The following is a 27,989-nucleotide window of genomic DNA, read 5'->3' on the forward strand; positions in this document are numbered from 1 at the left end:
AATGACAACATTTGTATGTACAAAAACACACGGGTTTTTAGTAGATAAAATCCCCCCAGAAGAACCTGAACACCTGAGCTGGAAGTGTAAGAAAGGGTGGTCAGTAGCAACATCTTTTTTAAGAAAAATAACAGAGGAGGTTCTTGCATAGCAAGGTGTGAGGTTAAACCCAAAAGGAGCTTATCCATAAATCAGGAAAATCCCAGAGCACTGCAGAACAGAAGCTGACTGTGAGTTAGTGCAAAGGCTGGTCAGGCGGGTGAGGAGCTGCAGAGAAACCAGGGCTGGGAACTGCAGACAGGCACCAGAGCAAGCCAGACACCCAGGGAAGGAGAAGCCTCCTCACCTGCAATTTGCATCTTCTTGGGCTCCAGTTCAGCCTCAGGGCAGGGCAGGAGCCCCCAGGGACACAATTCCAGGTGGCACTCCATGTTCCCAGAGCACCTGGCAAAGGTCACTGAGCTCCAGTGGGCAGGAACACCTCAGCAACAGCTCCTGCCCTGTGGGAATGTCTGAGCAGGATAACGGGGCTGGAACCAGCACAGCTCCTGCCCTGTGCCAGCTGCACGGGCAGGGCTGGAACCATGAACAGCTCCTGCCCTGTGCCAGCTGCACGGGCAGGGCTGGAACCAGCACAGCTCCTGCCCTGTCCCAGCTGCACGGGCAGGGCTGGAACCAGCACAGCTCCTGCCCTGTGCCAGCTGCACGGGCAGGGCTGGAACCAGCACAGCTCCTGCCCTGTGCCAGCTGCACAGCCCTCCAGGCACCCTGTGGAATGTCTGATGGGGATGGGTCCCACTCCCTGGCCATTCCCACCCCTGCTCCTGCAATCCCTACACTCCTGCACAGATCCCCAAAGTGTCTCACACACGTGGCAGCGCACACTCAAACACACCTACTGCTGTGGGGAGAACAATGATCTCCATTTATTTTGTTTCATATACATCCATATTTTGAATTTTAATACAAAAGAAAAAAAAATTAGAATCTGACAAATGTTTACAAACAAGATACCTTCAAATAGATTTCACTCAGTTCAGTCTGGTGCAGAGTAAATGACAAATTGTACTGTTTGTTATATTCAAGGCAACAGAGTCTGTAGTCCATGACCACTCAGCCCAAATTTTATGCAAGCTTGTTTTTATCTACCATGAATGATAAACTCCTTGTTGATTCCCAGTCCTGTGTGTGTGCACATGTGTACATAGCAGCTCCTTTCATAGAAAGAAAAGACATCTAGAGGTCTTCTTGTACTTTTACCTACAGGAATCATGTTAAGATACAGAATGGATTACATGGAACCAGGGCTGGATTTTATAAGAAAAAATAATTAGCTGACAAATGAGGGCAGCAATAAAAAAGCGTCTTTTTTGCAACAATAAATAAATACAGTCAAAGTTTTCTGTGTGGACTTTAAACCAGCTTCTTCACTGAAGAACAGACGTGGCATTTCCATGGAGTTAAACGTGACCCCATTTACTGTATCTTTTTTCTTGCTCTCTTTCTCTCTCTCCTTCAACAAAACAAAGTTTTCCTGCTTCTGCCACAATAGTACAACAATTTGATCTTGACAAGAAAGTGGTGCTGCTGATTTTTATTTCTTTGTCCTTTGGACAAAATAAGCCAAGAATATAATCTGACTGTTGTGACCAATAAAAACGCAGTTTACATCAAGTCTTGTCAGGATAACCTGACTAAAAACATCTGGCTCCTTAATTAAAAATTGTCAGACAACCAGATCCTTGCTCGTGTGTTTGGTTAACACGCTGAACTCTAAGAAGCTGTAGACTGCAGTTTGTTGTTATGGGACCTGCAGAGTACAGAAGAAAGTGAAGAATTAAGCACCCTTCAGTTTGGAGAACACAGTTGCTGCAAGGTGTAGCCAAAAATAAATCACAATAAGGGAATTACCACCATATTGCTTTCATGTTTTTTTCCCCTTTAGAAAAAATAATCATTCCTGCTCTGAATTTTAAGCCCATTTTCTCCTCCAGAATACAAATATTTCAGTACTTGTAAAATGCAGTGTGTCACTGGGATACTCCAAAATGCCTGAAATAAGTTTTACTCACATATTTACATAATAGTAGTCCATTGAAAGGAAAGCAAAAAGACATTTTTAGTTTTTAATATTTATAATAAGGTCTACTTTGCTTAAATTTATTCAATAAGTCTTTGGATTAACTTAATAGGAAAAAACTGAACAGGCATGTTAAAATCACATTTTTCTAAGCAGAGTTCAGTGAAACTCCTCTTTGACATTCACAGTTTTATTAGTGACTTAAACTAAAAATAGAATACAAGGTTTCCACGATGAATTTTTCATTTTTCTCAATACAGTATTTGAGGAACAGAACAATTTTTTTGTTAATACAATTATGTTCACCAGTGTGACTGCTGGCAACAGAAACAACATTTACTTTTTAGACAAATGATCTGGATTTTTAGGGCAGTTTAATGCCATTGGATTTGTACAGTAAAAGAAAGTGACCCCAACATCCAGTTCTGATTCCAGTTAAAAAGTTCAGACTAAAGATATCACAATCTGCAAGAAAAGAAAGAAGATGGATGGTATAAATGAAAAACAAGAACAAAAAAGATGCAGCAGTGAAATCAGTGTGCAAGCACAGGGAGTGCTGGGGACCCAGCTAAAGGCAGTGACACAAACATGGGTTGAAAACCACCTGACAAAAATCATTCTTACAGTATTGAACTGGAAGGAAAAATGCATGTTCTTTTTCAGGAATGTCTGTGTAAGGGAAACACTCTACATCAGCCCTTCTTCAGGAAAAAAAAAATTAGAAGTTTAATTTTGAAAGGTAAATTTTTAATTTGGTTTCATTTTTTGTACCCTACTTTAAACCTTACTTACTCCCCCGTTTCAAAGGTGGAAAATGATAAAAAGATGAGAGGAGTAACACTGAAGTACTTTAATTTCTTTCATTGGCTTATAAGCTTCACAGCAGGATTGTCTCTTACTAGCACGAGAAGTATCTACTGCAGAGTAGAACATCAGCACAACTCAGACACAGGATTTGCCCTGATCAGAAATTAAGTTTTCTGCAGCAACAAGTTGAAGTATCACTCAAATGTTGAAAATTCATGATACCACCCAAATTTTTAACAGCTCCTTTTGAATAAACATTCCAAAGTAACCATCCCAAAATCATATTTAAGCATTAATTTTGACAAAATTTTCCAGAAAAGTGCATGGAGCAACAAATCCCTGCACAAACACAAGATAAGTTTAGAATGGAGATTTCAGGGGCCAACACAACACCTGTGGTTAGGAACACTCCAGCTTACCTGCTTGCCTTAAATCCTTTTAGTTTCTGTACAAAGAAAGACTCGAGAACTTCTGCACACTGGTAAAAAGGGGAGTCACTTGGATTGTAGTAACGGCAGTTATCAAAAATTTTGGTCATGTCTGCCACAAACTCCGTGACCTTTTTGTAGTAGCGTTTCAGGATTCTTTCCTCCATGGTAGCAAGGTCTTGAAAGAAACCAAAGATTATTTAAATGAGAGATTTTCATCCTAAAGAGAAATCTACATTGTCAAGACTGGGAAACAAGGCATTATCCAGACCAGAGGCTTTCCCAGGAATCTCTCAGAAGAGACCCTTGGGCAGGAATATGTTGTGTGCAGGTAAATTCAATAAAATGCAAGAATCACCATGACCAGGGAACACCTTTGAAAGGAGCTCACACTTTTTCTGAAGAAATGAAGGGAAAAGAAGGTCAGACAATCAGGATCCAGGTACCTTGTACATGTCACAGCCATCACCTACTGATTATTCTTTGAATTCCTGCGTTGCTTTGAATGAGCTATCAACTGAATGAGTTGAGTGAGCTATCAATTCTCCTGGGCATGTGCACATCACACATGGCACAGATGAGAGATTTCAAATGCAGGGTCATGCACAATGCCAGAGCTCTCATCCTTACTGACCAGACACATTAAGGAGACAGAAATGGTGATGTGAGTAGTAATTGTCCTATTCTAATGCAAATATCAATTAAAAACAGGGAGAGGAACAAAACCTCTCAAATAAAAATACAGCTGAGTAAATGTCTAGTGGCATTTCTAGTCAGAAAAACAAGTATCTGCCCTTAGAAAATGTATCAAGGTGCTTATTTTGTAATACCAGTGATGCCAGAACGTGTGCAAACAACTGCAGATGGGTCTGGAGTACCTGGTGTATTTTGCTCAGATTTACTTGTATCACCAATGTCTTCTCCTCCTACTTAAGCCAGAAAGGGCTAAATGCACTTTTGTTTGCTCCATCAATAGTACTGTTATTTGAGCTTTCCTTTAACCCATCCATCATGTTCAGCATTATCATAACAGCACAGTCCAAAGCTTTGGAACAGGAAAGGACACAATTCCTAAACCAAATATTACTTTCAGTCAACATACCACATTTTGCCAAGATACTAAACTGAACTTTCCTATGTCTAGGATGAGTAAGGAGTAGGTGAGAAAGCTCAAATGACACAATGGCTCTCATTTAGAGATCTGAAAAGGTATTGGTTCAACACTGTAAGGAAGGGAATAACATTCCCAACACCATTTCTGTCAGGAGGTGGATTTTCCCAGGTTTCACATGCAAGTGCTTATCCAGTTTTAACTGGTGAGCTCTAAGAAGATCAGAGTAAAGCACTGGAAAGTGCAGCATCCCCCCTTCCACTTTGCCCACAACATCTGAATCCTTTTTATCCCTGCAGCTTTAAAGACAAATTACACCTAATACAAAATTTACTATACTATCAAGTCAGATTAAGATAATTTTGAACTCCATCTTAAGGTGCCTGTCACACATCCATAGCATCACCTCCTCCTCAGCCTCTGGAGCACACATCCCAACCTTTGGAGGAGAAGTTCATTACAAAGACAGAAAAAAAATAGTCCTCTTTGAATACAGAAATTTGAAAACATGAATTCTATCCTATTGTTACACTGACTTCCACCTTCATCTGTAAGGCTGGCAGCATTCAGGGTGAAGCAGTCAGCCTAAGAGTGGATAAAGCAGCCCTCATGAACTTCTGAATGCATCAGTGAGAATCACAGTGTTTCACCTGCCTAACCTGTGTATTTTGCAAAATCTGGCTGGAAATGGTCAGCAGGAAAGGAACTTGCTATTCCAAAGCCCAAACCCAAAGGCTGCTCTCACCAGCACTTACCCATTGGCTCTTTGATGACACCATAATAATCTGGGGCATCGTTGGGATCTACTGGTTCTAGGAATGGCCATGCCATCTTGTGAGCCTGGCAAGGAAACAGGAGAGAATGAAAACATACAATTAAGTTAAATTAGGCACTACTAATAGGTAAATATTTTCATCCTTTTATCTGTTGGGGTCTGGAGTTGAATTTCAGGAAGAGGTGCAGCATTATATGAAAAGGAATCAGTTCTCATCTGATGACTGGGTAAAGTTTTAAATGTCAGTGACCCAGTAGTTGGGCTTCAAAACAGGAAACTGAAATTCAGACATAACAGGATACTGTGCTGAACAGGCTGCATGGAAAAGTATGGAATGGATTTACTGAGAGTGCTTTCAAGTACCCTGAAATTAATAAACTTTTATAAATGTATGTAAAATACAGGAAATGCAAAATATTACTTACAGGATTTCTGTTATCATAATTTTAAGAATTTTACCAGAATTCTTAAAAATTCCTTATAGTTGTAGCAGAAAAGCCTATTTGGGAGTGACAGACAAACCAAAAATATCAGACACTGTGCATAATTCTTATTATGAGGATGCCATCATTTACATGCTGATAATGATCCCTGTGAGAACACTCCTGAAATCTGGTTAACACTGAATTCAGTAAGGAAATGTGGATCACAACCCACAGCAAATTGATCTGAGAACAGAACACTGTTCTGTTCCATACCCTGTGCAGCTGGGCTCCCACTCTGCCTTTTGGGATTCTAAAGCTGCTTCCTTTAAAAGCCTTTCACTGAAGGGATTGTTTAGTTTCACCCACCCTGGAGCAATGATTTACTAACTATTGTAAATCTTCCCCAGCACAGGTTTGAGGCTGACACAGCTTTGCTATCCCCTCAAATCTCAGAGCCAGTAAGGAGAAATGAGCCCTTCCCCCAGAGCACTGGCTCTGTCACACTCCGGGGCTGGGCTGCCCCCTCACCTGCAGGGAGCGCAGCACCCTCCTCAAGCCCTCGTAGTCTTTGTCTGTGAGTGGACTGAGCACAGTCATGGCATCCTCCGTGGACTGGCACTGGGGGCACACGTACTCGTCGATGAGGTCGGCCTCGCTCTGCAGGATGCCCACGCAGCGCCCGTGGTACCAGTTCTGGCAGCGGTCACAGCCGATGTAGAATCTGCAAGGGCCAAAGCAGGGTCAGTGCCTTCATCTAGCTCAAGTCCAGCTTACATTTAAACACATCAACCTGCCATCCCTGCACACAAGAGATACTTGGCATGATTAAAGACAACAGGTAACGTCAGATTTCAGAGTGACAAATTCTACTCCGACTGCTTTTGTATTTACAGACCATTTCAAAACATGTTCCTAAATTTTATACTTTCAAGCAATCAAGATTTCAAAAATAATTCCTCTGCTTTAGAGATGAAAGGAACAGTGTAAAGCCAGAAGCCTCACCCAGCCAGTATCCAAACCAATTCAAGATGTATTTTGCACAAACTGGACTACAACTAGGGCTTGTTTCACTCCACACAAGCACTTTTCATATGGAAGCTTCAGCCTTGTAACTGAATACAGAGGGAGTATTCTATGACACAAAGCCTTACAGTAAAAGATGTATATAATTCACACACATATGATCATATACCAACCATATACCCCCCCATACTAAAATTATGTTCTCCAGCCAGATCAGATTTAAGCACAAAAGAATCCACTAAATACAGCATTTGTCTTTTAGTCTTTCTAACCATCCCCTGTTAAAGAAAATAAAATAAAAAAAGAAAAGAAATCCCAATTTAAAGCACATGGTGTTTTAGTAGTTTGTTGTTAAAAATAAAAAATAAAAACCACAATACATTTTGACTGCCCTGAGGGACTTGACTTTTCCTAAACATTTACTGAACAGAAACATTCGGGAAGGGGAGACAATTACTGGAAAGCAATTTGTATTACGAATGAATACAATATATGCAGAATAACTCGTTTTTTACTCTTTGCAAGGAACAGGAAAGCACAGTCAGAGCAGTTTTGCTACCTAGACATGGAATAAGAGGTTCTTATCCGAACTCACTGCGACTCATCATAAGGTGTTCTGCAGATACAGTACAACTCCTCACTGCTGCCCTCTTGTGCCCGTTTACACTCATTACAGATGTACACATCCATTTTCTTAGCCTCCTTTTCTGTGATTCCAACACATTCTCCATGATACCAGTTAGTACAAAGATCACAGCCAATATAGAACCTAAAAGTGTTCACAATGAAAATGACAATGTAATTGTCATTTCAAATGGCATGGCACTTTTCCCTGCATTTCTCTCTGATGCACTTGATGCTGGGCTACTTTCTGTCTCAGCTTCCCTGCTCCCTATTCCTTACAAACTAACAACTCATGCTGCAGCTAGACTGGCAGTAAGGTCACTTGGGTCAATTTCAATTTGACAATTCATCAAAATGCACATGTATTAATATGTACATATTATTATGTAACCAGACTTTGACAAAGCTATGGGCTAAAAATCTACTGACTTCAATGCATGTGTGAAAAACTGTCAAAGGCACAAAAAGACAAGGCCAAAGGAAAAGGTTTACATTTTCAAAATTGCAGCTCAAAAGCCACTGAAACATTTCCTTAAGGTTTGAAAATGTAGGTCTCAGTTAATTTAAAAAACAAAAGCAAAGCGCAAACACCAACTAGGAGTTACGAGTACACTACAAGAACATGCAACCAGCAGTGTGTAGGTACATCTTGGTGTAACATGACACGGAAGAAAATGGGGTCAGGGCATGATTGTCAATTTGAAATCTTGGTGGGTTTTTTTTAAGGGGGTGTGCACTGAAAAACTGATAATAAACTACTTAAAACTGTGACAAAGTGGAATTTTGAGTGAATAATGTCTCCTCTCAGACACAGCTGTGTGACAGAACCAGGTATGGTATGACACAAAGTGAAGGCAACCAGGGACAGAATCATGGGGATGGGACCTTGCACAGAATGATGTGACAAAAGTGTAAAATATTATGCCAGGATGTTTGTAACTCGTGTATGGATCTCTCAGAACACACCTATGACCAGTGACAACCAGATGGGCGACGCTCACATCCATTCTCTCTGCCTAAGCAAAAGCAAGCAGACTCAGAACCTCCATCCTCCTGGATTTTGGAGACCTCAACCCCCTGCCAGGTGCTGCTGTAGGAATTCCTGCCACCCTGTCAGCCTGCAGGCAACACCCTGGGGACACCACAGCACCAACAGGGCAGTAGCTACCCCATGTGCCACAGGAAGCAGCTCTGATTTCCTGGGCCTCTGCACACATCCTGGACGCTCAGATCCTGCCTTTTCTCTTGTTTTTCAGTCAGGCAAATCCTAAAATAAATATCACACAACTCAATTTCCATAAAGAACAGCTAGGCATAGATTCTGACAACTGCCAGTAACTCAGCCTGCACCCCTTCCCAAGAGGGGCTGTGTCTGCTCCTGGTGATGTGGGAACACGTTTGCATCCAGGTGTAGATGCTAAACCTTGCCACTGCAATGTGGAGCAGGTGCCACATTATGATTTAAAAAATAAGTCAGTAAGATTCTTAGTAAGAATCTTAGAAAGATATCCTTACTGACCACCCTTGGAAACAGTACCAGCAAATCCCTATAATCCTGCAGTATCATGAAAGAGAACTAAACATAAGAGACCTGCAATAAAATACACAGCACAAAACAACCTACAAGGTTTTACTAAACCAGAGAAAATACACAGGGTATTCATAAAATACCACAACTTGGCTTTTCAAGTAGCACATCTATCTTTTCTGAAGTAGAAAAGAGACACCCGCACAAAGAGGACGATCCAATGTCTGCATATACATTTAAAAAAAATTTAAAATTCTCAGAAAACTGTTTTAAATCTTGACTAATTCCTTTCCAAACAGTGAAAGGATTATATACTTCAACAGTACAGACACCATTTGTAGGAACATCAAATTTAAAATTCACAGTCATACTGCTAAGAATACTACTGAGTTATTAGCATTTCTTTTTCTTGATTTTTTTTTTTATTCAGTGCACTGAAGCACTGTTCTCAATTCAAGCTACCAAAATTCACTCTATGACCACTGGAGTCAACACAGTCTGACAAACAAATCCCTTTGCTCACTCACTAAGTCCAGATGCAGTAACACCCAGACCTCTGGTATCACAACCAGAGAACAGGGTCCCTCCTAAGTACACTGGGTGACAGAAAACCTGACACAAAGTTAAGAGAGGCTGGGGACATCTCTCAGAGGTAACAGTGACATAACAGCCAGAGCATCATTCTGCTCTTCCTGCAGCACTGGCAGTCCAAGGAGCAGCCCACAATTTCCCACACTGAAGTCACAGTGCAATGGTCAGAGCTACTCAAAACCAAGGTGAAAAAACCCTCAAATACCTCAGCTTTGTTAAAAGACACAATTAAAACCCAAAAAAGGCTAGAAGGAACCTCAGGAGGTCCCCTAGTCCTAGCCCTAAACTTTGTGCAGTAAAGAACCATGACCCATGGAGTGAATGCACCACTCCAGATCTATGGCTCCCCTGATATCAGCCATTCAAGTACTATCAAACAGTACCAGTTCTTACTTTTGGGTATCGACACTCACTTGGAATTGACCTGAAGTCAAATTTATTGTACATACATCTCTACACAGCTCTCAGACGTGAGAAAACCATTACTAACTACTGCTGTTAGTCAGCTCTAGCTTAAGCAGCAACATAGAACACTATCCCCTGGAATCCACTGGATTCTCCCCTCCAGCACTTACACCATTTCTTCACAAGCACTGTGAAGAAGCATATTTTTCCTCATTCACAGTAGAATCAAACTACAGAGAACTGCAGTTTTCACTTTATCAAATGCTTGAATATTCATTTTTATCAACCCTAGCATGCAAATAATAATGCATGGAAACCATTTCTCCCTGAAACATTCTCCAAAGTGAACTGCAGTCCAGTGACTCCGAGCCCCCTTACTGGTACTGCCTTACAAAAAAAAGTCATTTATTGGAAGACGGTACCGAACATCAGCTACTTCTTCCGAAGGAATTGCTCAAACCAAATTGTCACTTGCTTCTGAGGCAGAGGCAAAACGGCAAAAGAAAGAGTAACAGAGCGGAGGGAAAAAAAGAAAGGAGTATGTGCATGTGAGACAGGAAGGTCACACAATGGAGACATGCAAACGAGTACAATATAAACCACGCACGGTAACAGTATCAATCGAGATGTTAATATCTGTAACTGCTGGTGGAAAATAGACTTTATTCTCTTCACCTCAGTGATCCCTGCAATAACCTGCCACTAGCTCCACTTCTAGCACTACCTGGCACCAAGAGCTGACACTAACCCTAAAGCCAAGGCCATGCAGGAGGGGCTGTGGCATCGCTACTCACTTGGACTCGTCGTAAGGCGTTTTACAGATGCAGTAAAGCTTTGTGTCCTTCTTCGTTTCCTTTGAGGTAGTAGAAATCATTTTCTTTTTCTTGGACTTGGAAGCTGAGGAATCTTTCTCCTCCTCTCGTTTCCTCTTCTGGGAGGAGACTGGCACGGGGACAGTGGTGGAGGAGGAGGAGGTGACGCTGGCTGCTGGCAGCTGTGGCGGTGCTGGTGGCACTGGTGGCGGTGCTGGTGGGGCAGCGGCGGCGGCCGCGGCGGCTGCGGCTGCTGCAGCAGCTGCTGCTGCCTGGGCTCTTTCTTTCTCTTTCTTAATTTTAGTCAAGTCTTTCTTTAGCTCCTCCTGAAGTGTATTAAATGAATAAATAGAAGGAGGCATTTCATATGATTATTGCAAGGGTTAAAATCTAGGCAAAAATCCCCAACCTTAACCAAAAGAAAACAATTGAATCCATTTAAATATGCATTTTTTCATGTTTTGAACCTACAATTCACATAATATTAAGGGATGGCATTCCTGGGCTACAATGGCCCACTGGCTGTAACTTATCAGAAGCTGTTTCATGAAAGAAGGTAATTTCAGTTCCCTCAAAGGACACAAGAGCAGCTTTGCAGAGATCCACAACCACAGCTTCTTCCTGTAAATTCCCTTAAAATCTCACTAAGCAAACAGACAAAGATTAACACAAAAATATTTTCCTCAGCTTAACATAAATTAGCCTTTGAGACTCTGTCCTTACCTGCACTTCAATCTGCAGATCTTTGTCCAGAAGTGCTCTTTTTTTCAGTATTTCAGCTTTCAGCTGCTCTTTGTGCTTGAAAAGCAGAGCTGAGAGCTTGGTCGCGTTCTGTTTGCTCCGCTTCTGCTCCACGCTCTCTTCTCGCTTCCGTTTCTTAGCTGCCTGCTTTTCTTCTTTGTCTATCTTATCCAGAATATATTTCATCACTTGGTTGCACACAATCATTCTGGGGAAGGAATAAAGGAGAAGGACATGGTGCTGACCTGCTTGTTTATTCCCAGTTGAGAATGCAGAATCAATTCTCCAGTCACTGCAAGCTCATTATTGTATTTCCTAAGATGTACAAGGTAAATTTAGCAACACCCAGTGCTTCCACTCCTGCTTATTTACTAGAGCACTGCTGGGAGAGATCAAGTCCCTTGTTAGGCTCAAGAGGGCCAATCCCAATTTCACTTAAATGATCTGAGTACTAATTGTTCCTCCCCTCCCCCATCTGATTCCCAACAAAGCTTTGGCTTTAGAGAGAGATTTTCACTCAATTCAGTTTCCTCAATTTGTTTGAAAGAGCTGGATTTTTATTCTGATGTAGGATGAAACTGAGTTGGAAGCCTGTAACTTATTAAAAAATAAATATTCCTATACTCCAGTGACTACAAAACACCACCAAGATTTTGTGTTTTGGCATAAGGACTGACAAACACTTTTCACTGTATAGAATTCACTATAAACAGTTCCAAATTTCTCCACTAATAACAGTTCAAGATTGGTTTTTTCTCTGCTTGTTGTACCTTCAACTATAAATCTATTTTCCTGCTCACTTGTTTTGCACCTTTCATTTATTTTGCTTTATATTTCAATTAGAAATGAATGTATTTTGGTTCTTCTGAATTTATTTTTCCCTTTCCCATTTTTTTCCAAAACCATTAGAAAACCAAATGCTTCTTGTTGCCAGAGTGACCATGAAAAACAACTCCCACTGAGCTGAGAGGAAACAGCAGAATAGCAATGGCCAGGACAAGCAGCTGCTAGCAACTCTGTGCTCTCAGATATTTTGTCCTTTGATAGACAGCTGGATTTTGATGGCAATGGAATATATAGATAAATATTTGTAGGGTCATACAATTTTGTTTAGTTTGCTCTTTATACCTGCCCTGTATCTACTTGGTTTAGTCCATTTTTTTCCACAGACTGAAGAGCTCAATATTGTATTTTTGAAGAAGAATAAATCAGTGAGATGGAAAAGCAGCTGCACCACTAACCAAGCTAGTTAGAACTATTTTTTTCATCTTTCTCTTAAATTGGGCTTTTGTCAGTCGAAACACCTATTTGGTTATCTGACACCATGAAATGAAGAGAATATCCAATACATCTTTTCCTTTATGCAACTGTGAACAGTAAAGGAGTGGCACCCAGGGACAGTGCTGTAATCAACTGAGCTTGTGATTTGATGATCAAAATTTTATAGAACATACTCTTCTTTTTCTTAGTATCTGACACACACTTGTGATTATCTAATTGGAGCCACTGCATGTGTGAAAAGGAGTCAAAATAATCCCAAGATAAATGACAAACACTCCAAATTTCTGTTTAGCAGCTTCAAGCATAAAATCTCTCAGTTTGTCAATCTGTCTTCCAACTCTTCAGCTCCTTCTGTAGAGTGGGATGTGCAGGGACAAGAATGGAAACACATGGCCATGATAAAGGACAAACAAAACCCAGGCTTTTTTTTTTGCAGCAGAAGCATTAATTCTCCATTCTGTGCTTCTTTACTTGAGTTTAAAAACTGTGGCCAGCTTCAAACACAATATGTAACATTATTTAAAAACATACTAGCAAAATAAAATTGAGAATACAAGATGAAATGAGAGCATTATGGAAGCTACTTTAAAGTGTTACTATAACCAATTTTAAATGGCAACACTTAAGCAGGTTTTTCCAAACCCGGATTTCATTATGACACCATTAAAGGATTAAACAAATGAAAAATGGTATCTACAAATGCACTGTGATGCACATTCACCTCTGATTTTCTTCCCTCTCAGCTGGAGTCAGTGTCTTCTTCTGTTTCAAATGTTCTATGACAGCATTCTGCTTCATAACCACCTGTAGGATGATAGAGAATACAAATTAAAGATGAAAACTTAGCCAGTATTTCACAGTATTATGGGGAGAACCAGGACATTTCCTAAGTTAAAGTGTTACTTATTTCACTGAGTGACAAAGCTGATTTTACCAGGGGAGCAGTGCTTGTTTAAAACAATTATTTGAAAATTCAAAAAGAAATTAAGAAAGAAAACACCACCACCCCCAGAGTAGGATATTTTGCTTATGTCAAATTTGAACCCAGGACCTAAATGTAAATTGACTATTTCCTCAGTGACTGGTTGTTTTATTTGAAAAGTGGTAATAGTCCATTATGTATCTTTAAGCCCTGCAGCCGTCCAACAGTGTCACATTTCAGATACCTCTTTGGAACCTCAGTTTTCAGGTAATGAAAGTACCACATGTGTGTTCTGGCCATCAGCTCTCCTAGCTCTGACCTATCTTTCCTGAATTGAGAATAGAGATGGATTTGTCCCAGCAGCTAATGGGAATCAAGGTGACAGAAGAACCCAAACATGGTACAAGTGACTTGATGTGCTGAATTAACTTGGAACATGTCATTAATTGCCAATAGCAATCGTGCACTATCTTTGAAAGAATCAAATTAACTGCCTATCAAATGTATTAACATTGTTAACAAGAACAGGCATTTGAAATTAGATTTCTTTCATTTATTAAGTGTTAATTTCCTTCTGTTAACTTTACCTGTTTCTGGATAATGTCACTTTGATTAGAAGCCTGAAGGGTGTGCTCACGTTTAATTTCTATCTGTTGCTGCTTTTTCTTCTGCTGCTGCTCCCTGAGCTGCTCCTGCACACTAACTGCTTGCACTGCCACCACACTGGCCATCTGCTGAGCCTGTGCTGGGCTACTGTGCTGCACCTCGAGAGGTGACTGAAGGTGGATGAGGGGCACGCTGCCCTGCTGGGCTCCTAGCTGAGCCACAACACAGGGCTGCAGCTGAGAGAGGACTTCCACTTGCTGCTGGGGCTGGGGCACTGCAATAACACTTGCTGGAGGCTGCTGAAGTTGCAGCTGAGGATGAGCTGGGCACTGCACAGGAACCTGATTTAGACTTTGAGTACTCGCAAGGGCTGTGCCCGATGTCTGAACCTGAGGCTGTGATTGCTGCAGCAGAGCTGGAATGTGTAAGGGAGTGTGGGGCCACATCAGACCGGGGTGTGGGGTTGGAGTTTGCACCTGAGCGGGATGCTGGGCCTGGGCCTGGCCGGGGGGCAGGCCCGCGGGCGGCGGCGGCATCGGGCCGGGCGCTGGAGAGAGCCCCGGAGCCTGGGCTGGAGACTGAGCCGGGGACCTGGCGGGCTGAGCCTCGGGAGGGGCCGCGGGCTCAGCGGGAGCCTCGGGCAGGCTCGGGGCCTCGGGCTGGGCGCCCTGGGGCTGAGCCCCCGCGGGCTGTGCCGCGGAGCCCGGCTGGCCCTGGGGCTGGCCCGGGGGCACGGCCGGGGCCGCCTGCAGAGCCGGCTTCGCTTCCCCGGCAGCTGTGAACACACAAAGAGCAGTCCGTTAATGGCAAACGGCATGAGACTGATAACCCAAACCCTCTGGAACTGCTGCAAAGCTCAGTGCAGGAACTCAACAGACTCTGCAATGCACTTCCAACAAATTTACTGCAGTAACAGACAACCCGCAGCTGTATAAAGACTCCCATGCAATTGAAATGGAAGCTTTTTTTCTGCTGAGCAGAACAGTGCTTACCCGAGGTGGAAGTAGAAACGGTGGTTGTAGTTGTGCTAGCTGTAGTAGCAGCTGCTGGTAGTGGGGTGAACAGAAATCTCTGAATTGTACCATTTGGCATAGCTGCTTGCATAAGCTGCTGTCCTGGACCAGGTATTACAGTCACACCCTGAGGGATTAATTGTAACTGACCAGTAGTTTGACCTTGTCCCTGAATTACCACAGTTAAGCCTTGACTGCCACCCTAAAAAAAAGTTAATATTGATGTATTAGTGATGTAATTCTTAGACAAACTTTGCTGGAAATCAGAACAAGTAGAGGTTTGGATTTTAGAATTATATATTTTCATCACATACCATACTCCTAAAATCTAAAACCAGTATCTGAGATCATTAAATACTCAATGACTCTTTCAACTATTCTATTGCCAACAAATGACTGGGCTGGAGTGACACATTTTGTGAACCCAAAGAACACAACACAACTCTGAATCTTTGGTGTAGAAACTCACAGAATCACAGAATGGTTTAGGCTGGGAGGGACCTTAAAGCTCACCCAATTCCACCCACACCTTCCACTATCCCAGGTTGCTCTAAGCCCCATCCAACCTGGCCTTGGACACTTCCAGGGATGGGGCAGCCACAGCTGCTCTGGGCCAACTGTGCCAGGGCCTCCTCACCCTCACAGGAAACAATTTCCTCCCAATAGCTAATCTAAATCTATCCTCCCCTTCAGCTTAAACTCCAAGTCTTCTTCCACAAACAAAAAACCTTATCTGGCAATGAGCAGTCTGTACATCACAATAATTTATATGAATTATTTATAGTTTGAAGAACAGATGTTGTAGTACATCATAGACATTTATTTTTACCCAAAAATTGACTCTCCACTTATTTTTTGCCAACAGACCTTCATTATCTGAGCAGAAGTTCTAAGAACTTTTTTCTCCTCTGCTCACAGATACTGCAACTTTTCCTCTGAGATTCTGGATAGCATGAATGAAAACTAGATCTTCACATCAAATCAAAAGACAAGTAATCAAAATTATGATCTGAATGTCTACAAAACAGACCACACAGAATAATTATGTCCCTTACTGCTATTAAAGATTTTTTTGCTGAACACTCCTGATGCCAGTTACCTTACTGGGAAATACAACAGCAAAAGTTAAAACCTTACTATTAAAACTGCTTACTTTGCATTTACTACTTATTATATTTATTTACTATTTAAGCTGCTTTCAGTCTGTAATTATGCCACTGCTCATCCTAAATGAAGCCAGACACAAATTTAATGGCACAGGCACCACACTGCTGAAATGCAAAGGCAGGACAGGTTAGCACACTTCCACACCCAGGGCTGTCCAGTGCTTTACCTGCCCTTGTGTGAGCTGGGTGAGCTGGGCCATTGTCAGCTTCACCTGGCCCTGCTGAGGCCGAGGGGGTGCTGCTGGGGTCTGTGGCTGAGCTTGTTGAGGGGCTGTCCCAGAACTGGTGATGGTTTTCTGCCCAGTGCTGGAAGAAGCTGTGCTGGTACTAGAAACTGCTGTTGAGACAGGCTGACCCCTGATTATCTGAGTCACCACTTGCTGGGTCTGACCTGTAAGAGAAGAATTTGAGCTAAGAAACACATTTTCAGCTTTTTAACTGTAAGCACAGCAAACCTCCAAGTCACAAATTGCAATGGGGTGTGATGGTGATCAGACAAGTGAAGCAAACACTGCAGTTTGCACATAAACTTTCTTTACGAACCATTTGTGTGATAGAAAAATGTCTGCAAAATATTTCCTATTTTAACTAAGGCTGCATGCATATGGAGAACTTAAAAAATACTGTTTTTTCTCTTTAAGAAAAAGCATACAAAAAAAGGCTTTCTCAATGCACAATTACTCTATATGTTTTTAGGGTTTTTCAATTGTGTGTGTGGGTTTGGTTGGTTGTTGTTTTTTTTTTTTCCCCAAAGGAATGGACTTAAAGTTAAGTACTACATTTCCCAGTGTCAGTGATTAATAACATTGACAAAGCCTCCAACAAACACATCCAAAAGCTGCAAAAGGCATTATTTGAGCATCAAAATGAGGGATTTTTGCATTGGGGCACAACGACACACAAGGAATTCATGAAGAAACAAACCATGGATTTCACACTGGCAATTTAAATATTAAAGTGAACCTACTGGCTGGCAGAATACCTTGTTGCACCACTACAGGTGTTCGGATGATGGCCTTGCCCAGGGGGGACTGCTGCAGCGGGGTCCGGATCACCGTCATCCCGGGGCGCAGCGGCGTCCCCTGCACCACCTGTGCAACCAGAGAGGAGACCACCTGTCAGCTTGAGCAAAACGCCCCTGGAGCAGGCCCTCAATGGTTTCCCACGTGTGTTTTGATTTTCCCAACTGGAGGGAACTGTTGTTCCTCTTGGGAATAAAGGACGAGCCAAAACCATTGCTGAGACGAGCCAAAACCATTGAAAAGTGATTAGCCAGAACTTTTAATGTCTGCCAATAACTTAAAGCCTATGCACCTACATTTTTTTGAGTTAAATAACCAGAAAAACATCTTACTTGTGAAGTGCTTGTTGTTCCTAATGTCCCTGTGGTGTTTGGCCTAATGGTTACAGTTGCTGTCCTTGGCTGGAAGGAAGTAAAGGTTTGACTTGCACCTGTAGTTGATGGAATGATACCCAATACCTTTTGCTGAACTTGAACCACACCTAATTAAAGAAAAATTGAGAATTCATTAATGACATAATGGCCAGCAAAAGAAGTAAATGCAACTCCAGGGTGGCATTTAGAACACAAGTCTCCAGGTTTCTAGAATACCTTTGAGCCTTTCAACATTTCTTGGGAAAGCCTTTGTCATATTGTAAAAAGAAGCAGCATTATACTTTGTCAGTAGTCCAACTACATTTTAAGTTAAGAAACAGATATTTTAGAGAAGATTAAGGAAAGTGTGAATCTTCACAAAGATCAGTTTGATAGTAACTGCAAAGAAGTCCTTGCATTGACAGAGTGCCACAAATTAGTTTTATACAACCATTAAAAGCTATAATCTGATTAATTTCAAACGTAGGAGAGCAGTTTAAACACTTTTCACCTACAACACTGTGGTGCTGAAGAAAATGGGCAATGCTTCTCCTGTCACCTATGAAATTTCAATACAAAATCTGCAGCTTTCATGATGTGCTCAGATGCTAAATATAATGGAGACAGAGCATTGAGATTTCTGTTCAATATACATTCACAAATCTCAAAAAAATTAAGTCCTCTTCTTGAAGCAAGAATCAAAAATGCTAATCTTAGTCTGGAGACAAATTCATCAGTGAAGAGCAGCTGTAGGCATTACTATTTTTGTTAAGAAAGTTTCTTTGTTGATTTAGATAACAAAAAAAAAAAGCATGCTTCATTCCACATTGTTCAAAATAAAACTCCTAATTTTGTGCTATGAAATGCAGAATAATTTATAGGCAAAAAACTTGCATTTTTCCCCTTACAGACACAAATATGCAACACAGGGGGAACAAGCTGTAGAAACTTGTATTTATATATAGATATATTAAAAAATATTTTTCCCCCTTCACATCATAGTTTACTTCACTGGGAAAATAGTGTCAAAGGAGAATTAAACAGCAAGCTGGAATACAATTTTTATTCAGTTCCCTTTGCCCTACCTCCTTGAGTTGATGGCACATTGACGGCAACAATCTTGCTGTTTGCAGGGAGTGGCAGCTTAGTTATCACTTTCCCTGCCATCGTTACTGGGCTGCCTGAGAGCTGGAAGGTCTGCCCTGTGCTGGCAATGGTTGTGGCTGAGGTGGCAGCTGTGCTAGTGGCTATTGAGGCACACAGAACAGGCAGGTTTAGAGCAGAATCATTAGTCAATGAAATGACTGTTTTTCAAGCATGAAACAGCAAACTACAGGATTACTTTTACTTTTTTTTTTGGATGTGTCATGCTTTCCTTGGTAAAGGTTCTTTACTGGAAACAGTATGTTACATCATAGAATGCTTTCACGAATGATACTGGTACAAAACTGTCAGTAATTCATGAGACAGGTCAGAAATGAGTCTTCCTAGCAGAAGTCAGAACAAGGGAAAACCAGACAGGTGGAATCTCAGAAATGTCCTTCTGGCACAGCAAGAGTTAAGAGCAAAGAGCAGAAATGTAAAAATGCTGCATGTCTGGAGAAGATGTGATGTGTACATAGGACGTGATGCACACACAGGATGAACTCCAGCAATGTTCCTTCCATGACAAATGATTCCTTACCTGTTGAAGACTGGCCTTGCTTAACCCAAGTAGCAAAAGTTTGATGGAAATTCTTGTTCTGTTGGAATGTTACTGTAGCTGGAGACCCCACTTTAGTGGTGAGCACTACTTTGGTTCCCGTGGGGACAGGGCCTGTCAGAGGGCCCACCACAACTTTCTGGGGTGTGGAGACTGTGGTTGCAGTGCTGCTGGCTGTGCTGGCTGCAGGGACCACACCTCCTGCAGGGATCTGCTTCTGCTGCTCCAGCCGTTTCTGTTCAGAAAATAAATGGAACAGAGAGATAATTAGTATTTTCAGATTTTACAACATCAACATTGTCTCTACCCAGTATTGGGAGAAAGGCCTCTGGTAGGATTTTAGTTCAAATTGCTGAGGACTGAAGAATAGGCTCCTTGACCTCCAGAATTACAAATCTGCTTAGAATACACAGCCAGAAATTTTCCTTTCTAGCAAGTTTAAAATCCTTGCCTTATGCTAATTTTACTGCACATTTTACTTAAAAAACCCCCGCACAAGATATTAATTTGCCTCAGATTAATCAGAAATATCTTAAAAACTTCATAAAATATCCATCTATATTTGGCTTTGACCATGCACACGCATCTATGTCAGTAATTGGTACATCATCATCAACACAGAGTTTACTATTAGCATTCCTAAATTTAGAGCTTCCTGCACTGAGATCCTGCCAGTTACAGAAAAAAAGAGACTGTATTCATTCTGTTTCACCACTGAGAATGCAAATTTTAAAACTGTTCTTTTAAATTTAAATCCAGTTTTCAGCCTGCTTAAAAAAAATTAGGTTCAAAATCCTTTACCTTACCCAGTGACCTTCTGTGCTGTAACTGTTGAAAAAGCATATTTAACCTAGAGAGCCCCGTAGTGAAGGGATCTATCAGCAGGCTCTTCTAAAATGTCAACTAATCTAACATTTTTTCCCATGTTACTGGAATTATATCTGTATTTATCTAATTAAAATTCCAGCACTATATTGCAGTAATGCCCACAAATCAGAAGCACTCTTTCACTACTAATGGGTTTTTGTCAGGGAAGATGAAATGAAGAAGGAATATGTTGAGAAAAAGCACAGTTCTTAATAATGGATGTGAAATACCAACATGGCATCAGGTTTCCTCATTTTAATTGCATACATTTAAATATAAATGCATATACATAGCTACATATATTTACATAAAATTATCAGTGGGCTTAACTCAGATAACTTATATAGAGTAAAATCAAAAGATTCAATTTGAGTGAAGCATGAAATGCAGTTGTATTCCCAAGTCAGCTGTATTCCAAGGCAGCTTTCCACCACACACAGAACACTGAGAAGCTTACCTGCAGATGGTGCTTCCCAGCCTTCTTTAAAATGAAAACAAACTAAACCTTTCTAAAGTGTTATAAATGACGTGGGTGAAAAAGCAAGCAACCCAGAACAAACCTTTGCATTAACCCTGTTTCAAAATAACAGATGTATACAGTGGCAGCAGCATTGTTTGATGGCTTAATCTGCAGTTGGAACTATTTGAGAAATGGTGTAAGCAAGGGATAATTTCATTTCCAAGGCTGTGATGCATGTGGTGAGCAGTGCAGTTGCTGACTGCTGGGACGACCAACAGCTCCCCACCTGCTGGGCAGCCAAACGTTGGTGTTTTAGCTGAGCCTCCAATTGGGCCTTGAACTCCTCTGCCTTCTTCTGTTCACTAACCTTAGCCTGTTGTTCAACTGCCTGTGCCTTTTCCTTCTCCACCCTGCCAAAGACACAACCAAAAGTAAGTTATACCACCCCATAAAATCCAACCATCAAATTGCATTTTGTTTTATCCAGTTTAACTGCTCTCCTAAGAGTAACCATCAAGACAGAAGATCACTGAAAAACTGGTCACACCTTTAAAAACATTTTGAAATAAACTACTGAAATTGCATGCAACATCCCTGAAATATCTTGATGCTAAACTACTGCAACATCTTACAGGAAACATTAATCAAAACTGGATTTTATAATTACATCTGAGACTGCAAGGAACCCATGTAATAACATACATTTAAAATTGTTCTTTCCAAGAGACTCAAAAATGTTGTTCTGACTGTAAGCACATGATACTGAAAATATGCATCTTATGACTTGAGTATTCTCAGGCTCAATTTACTTGTACACAGTCATTTTCTTTGGATTATAGAAGTATTTAACAAATACTGTGCAAAGTCATGCCAAAAGTAGCCTACAGCCTTTTGATGCATTGCAGTAATAACCTCTTAGCATTTAACAGTAGTTAGTTCATAAGCACAGAAAAATTAATGTAATATTAGTTCTAACAAATCTGAAATATCTGCATACCTTAGTTTTGGTACCAGCAAATAGTTTAGCTTTGTAACTTTAAGCTTGACTATCAGTATCAAAAGGCCCAGTAAAAACACAACAGTTTTTGTTTCTAGGGATCATAGTGACCAGGTTTGTGTTCTCTAGGGGAACTTTTATTTAACAATCACACAAATGAAGATTACTTTCTTTAAAAGCTCACTTTACCTTTCAGCAAAAGCCCTGATCTCCCAGAGTTCCAACTCCTCCTCTGCTACCCAAGTTTCCATTATAACAGGGCCTGTTTGCTTGGGTGTTTCTGGCCTTTTTGGCCTGAGGGCACTTGATCGCAGTCCCTTCCTCTGGGGTGTTGGAGTTTCTTTAGAGAGCAGGCAAAACACACAGGTTAAGCTATACTGTAAAACCAAGTGTAAACCAAGATTTTGTGATATTTTCAGTCCCATTTTATAAAAGGGAGGCTTTTCAGCTTCAGATAAATCACATCCATTTGTTAAATGCAGCATTTGTTTCTCATAGGTAAATTAATAGTTCCTGGCAAGCTGCATGTGCTCCCTTGATGGGCTGAATTAGCATAAAGACCCAGTTACCTTAATTTCTCTAGATTACAGGGGGGGTGGGGGGGAAATGTGCAAACAAACAAATAAACAAACCTTTTGGAGCCTCTGGTACACCAATGGGACAAATGATTTTTCTTATACAGTACTCTGAGCGGATCCCATACGGACCAACGTCTCTCCGCTTGATTATTTCTGTTGTTGTAATTTCAGTTTCAGTTGTTTCTGCAACAAATTAGTCTCAGAACATTAATAACAGAAACAAATAAAGCTAAATCTCCAATCAACCCAATGTACCCAAGGCAAAGAAACAGCAAACAAAATTCAAATGCCACAGCTGACAGCCAGCCTTTATAGAAATGTTTTGAGGGAGTGTAATACTCAGAATTTAGAGCAAAAGCTTTTGCAAAGAAAACCAGAAATTAACAATACCTGTCCTTGTGGTTCCTCCCCCAGGGGGAGCTTTTGCTGCCATATCATCCCACTTGAGACATGCCCACAATAACCTCAACATCAGGCTCACTCCAGCCAATGATTTGACTGTCTGGAGTCGGTACCTAACAACAGAATATAAAATTATATTTAAAAATAAACTTAAAATACCCAACCAAACCAACAAGACAAAGGTTTTCCATGCTACTTTTACTGAGCAATATAGAAAACGGAATAATAAATAGCAAAAATTGCATATTTGGGAATTAACATGTCTATCACTTGTATTTTAAAAATCAATTAATTTCATCACATCCTAGACTTCTTCTCAAAAATATAAAGTATGTACCTCCAAGTGATCCCAAATGTTGGTCTTGGGGATGGATATGGCCAGATATCCAAGGCAGGCTTTGCATTGTAATTGAAATAAGGAACCTCTCTGATCCCTCCTCTCCTGGCCAGCTTTTTTAAGTCATCATTGGGTAAAACAAATATGCTTTTTTTACTGCTTTTGGTAACAAATTTCCTGTAAGATGGCAAGGCAGTTCCAGAACGAGTTTTTTTGGGTCTTGTGAATTTCATTAACTTCACTTTGTCTTTTGTGGAATATTCTTTGCTGACAGTCATGGAAGTCACCAATGTGCCTTCTGGGGTGGTCAGTGAGTCAGTGACTGTTGTTGTAACCACAGTTTTACTGTGCTCCTGGACAGAGATGACATCAGAGTGACTCTCTGAGGCCGGAGTGGTGAGCTTGGTGACAGTGGTGGTGGTGGTGACAGTGGAGATGGCACAGTTTTCTGTAGAGGACACAACTGTGGTTTTCTCATCACTGGCAGCTCCACTCTCTGCAACCTTAAACACCGTTTTGGACTCTGTGGACACAGTTGAGGTTGTGGTAGTCACTTCAGTAATAACAGTTTTCATTTTACTTTCCCCATTAATATTTTCCATTTTATGTGTCTGTACCCCATTCTGGTCAGCAAAGTGACTGCTCAAGCTGGATTCCTCACACGAGGTTACAGATGACGGAGCAACTTTCTTCTCCTCGACTGCTTCAGTTTCCATAGATTCTGTTTCACTGCTCAGGTTATTTTCTTTACAGACAGCCTGTGCTGGCAGGGAAGCAGAGCCCACACTGGCAGATCTCTCAGGAGAAAGTTGGTTTTCTTCAGTTTTCTGCACAGACTTGGGCACTTCATCTGGTGGCTGAAGACTCTCTCCAGACTCAGACTCAGGTGAACTCTGCAGATGTGACTTTGAGTCCATGTCATTTTTATCCTTTGTGTTCTCTCCCATGATGTCACCATTCATGAACGGTTTTACTGAAGATTCCTTAAAAGTCAATGGTTTTATTTCATGTTCTGGAATGGATTTATTAATATTATTAACTTTTGGTTCAATATCACCCCCTGCCTTAGTTTCACAGGTATTTTTCACTAAGAGGTCATCATTTGATAATGCTTTAATGTCATTGTCTTTTCCATTCATTTGAAATGATGATTTTTCTTTTTCTGTCTCAGTTTCTTCATCTTTATTATTCTTTTTGTCAGTAATAGTATTTACATTTGTCTGATCAAGATATTTGTTCATGGTACCTGTCTCCACTTTCAGTTCCTGACCTTTCTTTCGACCATTAGCCTCTGTTAGTTTAGAGCTCAGTAAATCTTCATTATCATCTGCCCCATCCATGTGTTCCAGACTTTGACTTTCAAGATTTCTTTCAGAAGTCAGCCCTGCTTTAAAGGATTCTAGATCTTTTTTAGCTGATTTTTGGTGAAATATCATCTTTTCAGATTTACTTTCAGTCTTTACAGGAGCAATTTCTTCCTCCATTTCACTTTCTTGAGAGGACATGGTTTCCATATGGCTTTTTATCATACAATTGTTTTCTGGATCTTTGCTTTGCTGTTCAGAATTCCCTTCTGAGTCTGGTTTTTCAAGAGTGCCCACAGCATCTCTTCTACAGCTGCTTTCAGGTACTACTGGTCCTAAGTTTTCAAGTTCTCGCTGAGACATTCTGGTAATAGGTAGCTTTTGTTTCAAGGGTTTTTCACTTGTTTCTGAAACATCCCATTTGATTCTGCCTTCTGCACTGGTTTGTTTCAAGCCATCCACTAAAGAGCTCTCAGACTCTCCAAGAGCCTCTTGTCCCTGACACTTCTCAGCAGTCGAAGGCTCAGGGTTGTTTTCTCTGCCGTCATTCTGAACAGAGCTGTCTCCTTCAGAGGGCTGAGGGGAGTCCTCATCCAGCAGCTGCCCCTGTTTTGAGAGCCTGTTTGACAAAGGCAAAGAAGGTTCATCTTCATCCCCAGTTTTGGTACAGGAGATGCTGCTGATGGGCAAACCATCCTGCTCTGCATTGTCAGCTTGGGTCTTGTCTGAAATGTAGCTTTGATCCTGGGAAGGAGAGCCAAACTGGCTCCCTTCCTTCCCACTCCTTGTTTGTAGCTCATCTGTGTTTTTCTGGGGGCTCACAGATCGAATGCCCCCAGTTTTAGCACCAGCCTCCAGCTTCATCTTTTCCAGACGCTGTTTTTCTTCCAGTGTAAACTGTTTTATTCGCCGCTCCAGGAGTCCATCTAATTTTGATGATTTTACTTTCCTTTTGTAGCAAGTCCTTAAATGAAATCCCTCACTGACATTGATTATATCCCGCTTACAATGACTTTCCTCATCTTTTATGGAGGATTCAATTTTCACATCATCCACATCCATAGGTTCTTCTTTGATGACTTTATCATTTTCACCATCCATGTCTTTTTCCACTGTGAAGAAGAAGTAACTCTGAGTCAGTGAGCTCCCCAATAATGAATACAAATTATATTTTTACATTAAGTACTAAGAAATAAATGGGCTTTTTAGCATATTAAAAGATTTCAATTAAAAAAGGAACAAAAGCTTCAGAGCCTACTACAATGGATAACAGGCAATCATTTAACTGAGACATTTTAGATGTCTTGATAAAATATGTTACACACTTTTTCACTAGTTATTTCCGAGGTTTTGTGCTTTTACTCATGCAATAACATGAGCTTCACAATAACAAAAGGTTATCACCTGTGTCTTTTGCATGATCTAAGTTTTCAGAAATTGTGTCAACTTCTAATTTATCTTCATGCAACTTTTCTTCTTTTACTTGTACTTTCTCCAAGGTTTCTGAAACATCTGCTTTGTCTTTTGCTTGCAGATCTCGAGAATCCTTTGCTCTGTCTCTCTCTGGTTTTACCTTAGTTGTACCTTTTCGTTTATCCAAGTTGCATTTTTCATCTTCGCTCTTTGCTATTAACAAATTAAATTATTTCAATTATCCACAGTATTTTTTGTCCTCTGCCACATTCGAATGCATGTTAGTTTACCTCTCAAATCATTTGCATACCATTAGTGAAATTCAGAAAGAGAATTAAGCATCTAGTGGTAACACCATAAATGAAACAGTGCAATACTGAACATATATATATACACACTCGCTCAATATTTAGATTTTGTGGTTTTGATGCTCTACATAACTTTTATCTACCTTTAATCTAAATAAGGCTATACAAAGATGCACAAGTGTTACACAAAGCATTACTGAAACAATTTAATGTAGCTACAAAATGTTTGTGACAACTGAACAGGTTACAAGGACCAAGATTACAAAATATCCGCAAAAGCTTTGCTGGAAAATTACTCCTAAAGTCTCCTTAAGAAATATTACACACAATTAACTGCAATTAAAAAAGAAGTAAGCAATGCAGACACTTACTTGATAGCAATTTTCTGTAATTTGCATTAGTATTTCCTGGCAGTTTGGGCATAAACCTGTGGACATGGGTTTTACTAATCCAGCTCCAGCCACCATATCCTGTTACTCTGTATTCCTCTCCTTTTTGCTTCCAAACCTGTATATATATTTTTAAAAAGTAATATTAATGATGCTATTTACTGCATTATTAATGTTCATAGGAGTTTTTGAATCAACCTGTATGCTTGTTACAACAAGTGTAGAGCAAAGAACTACTCCAACAAAAGTAGTTAATATCTACTGTAGGAGAATATAAAGAGGTTTCTACAGTAGTTCCCATCATATTATACAACCTTCCAAAGGCTGCATTTTCTGGGGAGAGGGAGTGGGACAGGGACAGACACACAGACAAGATTCCAATAACCCCCTAGAACCTTCCATTAGGAAAGGCTGCATTTGCAGACCAGCATCTGTCACTCAGGCAGTGTCAATAAGAGCATGACACAGACCAAATTCAGTTCAGACCAAGATAATGGGCTTGAATTCATGGCCATGGTTCCTACTTCCCTGTAGGAGCAGCACAAGGACATGAACACTGTAAGCTTAAATGAAAACAGAGTCAGAAACCAACAGTTTGTGCTTTCTTTGTACTTCCCACAAAATAAACCCTCACCTGGTGTTTGACAGGAAATGTGTATTTCACCCATGTAGCTTGCTGCATTGTTTCCTCTTCTTCTTGTTTTCTCTCTTTTTTTTTCACTTTCTCCTTTTCTTCTCTTTCTATTGCTGTCATTCTGCGTAATCTAATCCATACAGATTTAAGTGCATTTAAAAACAGGATCTTGCAAGCAAATATAAGATGTCAACAGCACATAATAGCCCTTTGAATAAGTTTAAATATCTGAAGTTGAGAGGAATGCCCACTGTCAGGTTTTAGGTATTAATTGTAAGAGGAACATCACTTTTTTTGCTATTTCAATGAGGCAAACAAAGCTGGATGCAATTGTGTCTAACACTAGACACATCTATTTTCTGCTCCTATGACAAAATGAGAGACAAAACCCAGACTTCACTCAACTGAGAGTCCTGAAATTTGCTCTTCTACTCTCCCAGAGTTTTATCAGTTTTGAGACCGTGGCTCAGATAAAACACACGCAGAAGCAATGACACTATAAAAATATTGTCATGATTTTTCAGTGTTTCTGTTTGAGAAAATACACTTTAAGTGCTGAATGACTATCTCAATTTAAACATAAGGAAGGAACTAGCAACTCCAAACCAAAATAAAGTTCTCATATTCAAGAATGTTTTAATTTGTATTAATTTTACCTCGTATGCCCCAAGGATTCCCGCCAGATGGGCAGCATGACAACTGGTTTGATTGCACACTCCAAAATAGCCAGTGCTAGTGCAAATTCTCTGGGTTTGCTGCACATCTGAACAGCCTTAATCCAGTTAGACCTAAATTGGAAAAAAGAGAACGATCTGAAACATACACATGCACTAATATAGCTTGTCATTTCAAGAAGACTTCATGGTAGGACAAAAACTCCTGTAG

The 27,989-nt window shown here is 40.7% G+C and overlaps 1 protein-coding gene across 11 annotated transcripts in view; it reads right to left on the bottom strand.

Moving 5' to 3' along the window:
- Positions 1-902: 902 nt before the first annotated feature.
- Positions 903-27,989, bottom strand: part of BPTF (bromodomain PHD finger transcription factor) — a 52,401-nt gene continuing 25,314 nt past the window's right edge. For 4 of the 11 annotated variants that reach the window (XM_039715902.1, XM_039715899.1, XM_039715896.1 and 1 more), the window contains 24 exons: positions 27,761-27,892; positions 27,105-27,234; positions 26,453-26,588; positions 25,765-25,986; positions 23,057-25,472; positions 22,708-22,832; positions 22,372-22,500; positions 21,929-22,079; positions 21,029-21,152; positions 19,398-19,650; positions 18,799-18,960; positions 17,693-17,841; positions 17,306-17,429; positions 16,506-16,729; positions 15,152-15,374; positions 14,636-14,934; positions 13,353-13,435; positions 11,333-11,558; positions 10,592-10,935; positions 7,245-7,418; positions 6,155-6,347; positions 5,182-5,266; positions 3,307-3,493; positions 903-1,810 (listed from right to left, as the gene is read on the bottom strand). In XM_039715902.1, the coding sequence (XP_039571836.1) occupies positions 1,774-1,810; positions 3,307-3,493; positions 5,182-5,266; positions 6,155-6,347; positions 7,245-7,418; positions 10,592-10,935; positions 11,333-11,558; positions 13,353-13,435; positions 14,636-14,934; positions 15,152-15,374; positions 16,506-16,729; positions 17,306-17,429; positions 17,693-17,841; positions 18,799-18,960; positions 19,398-19,650; positions 21,029-21,152; positions 21,929-22,079; positions 22,372-22,500; positions 22,708-22,832; positions 23,057-25,472; positions 25,765-25,986; positions 26,453-26,588; positions 27,105-27,234; positions 27,761-27,892 (6,328 nt within the window). In that variant the 3' untranslated portion in view covers positions 903-1,773. The other 7 variants (XM_039715904.1, XM_039715894.1, XM_039715895.1 and 4 more) reach the window with 7 other exon arrangements.

This window comes from Passer montanus, unplaced genomic scaffold (genome assembly GCF_014805655.1).
Source record: "Passer montanus isolate IOZ18808 unplaced genomic scaffold, ASM1480565v1 scaffold35, whole genome shotgun sequence".
In the NCBI taxonomy this organism is placed as follows: domain Eukaryota; kingdom Metazoa; phylum Chordata; class Aves; order Passeriformes; family Passeridae; genus Passer; species Passer montanus.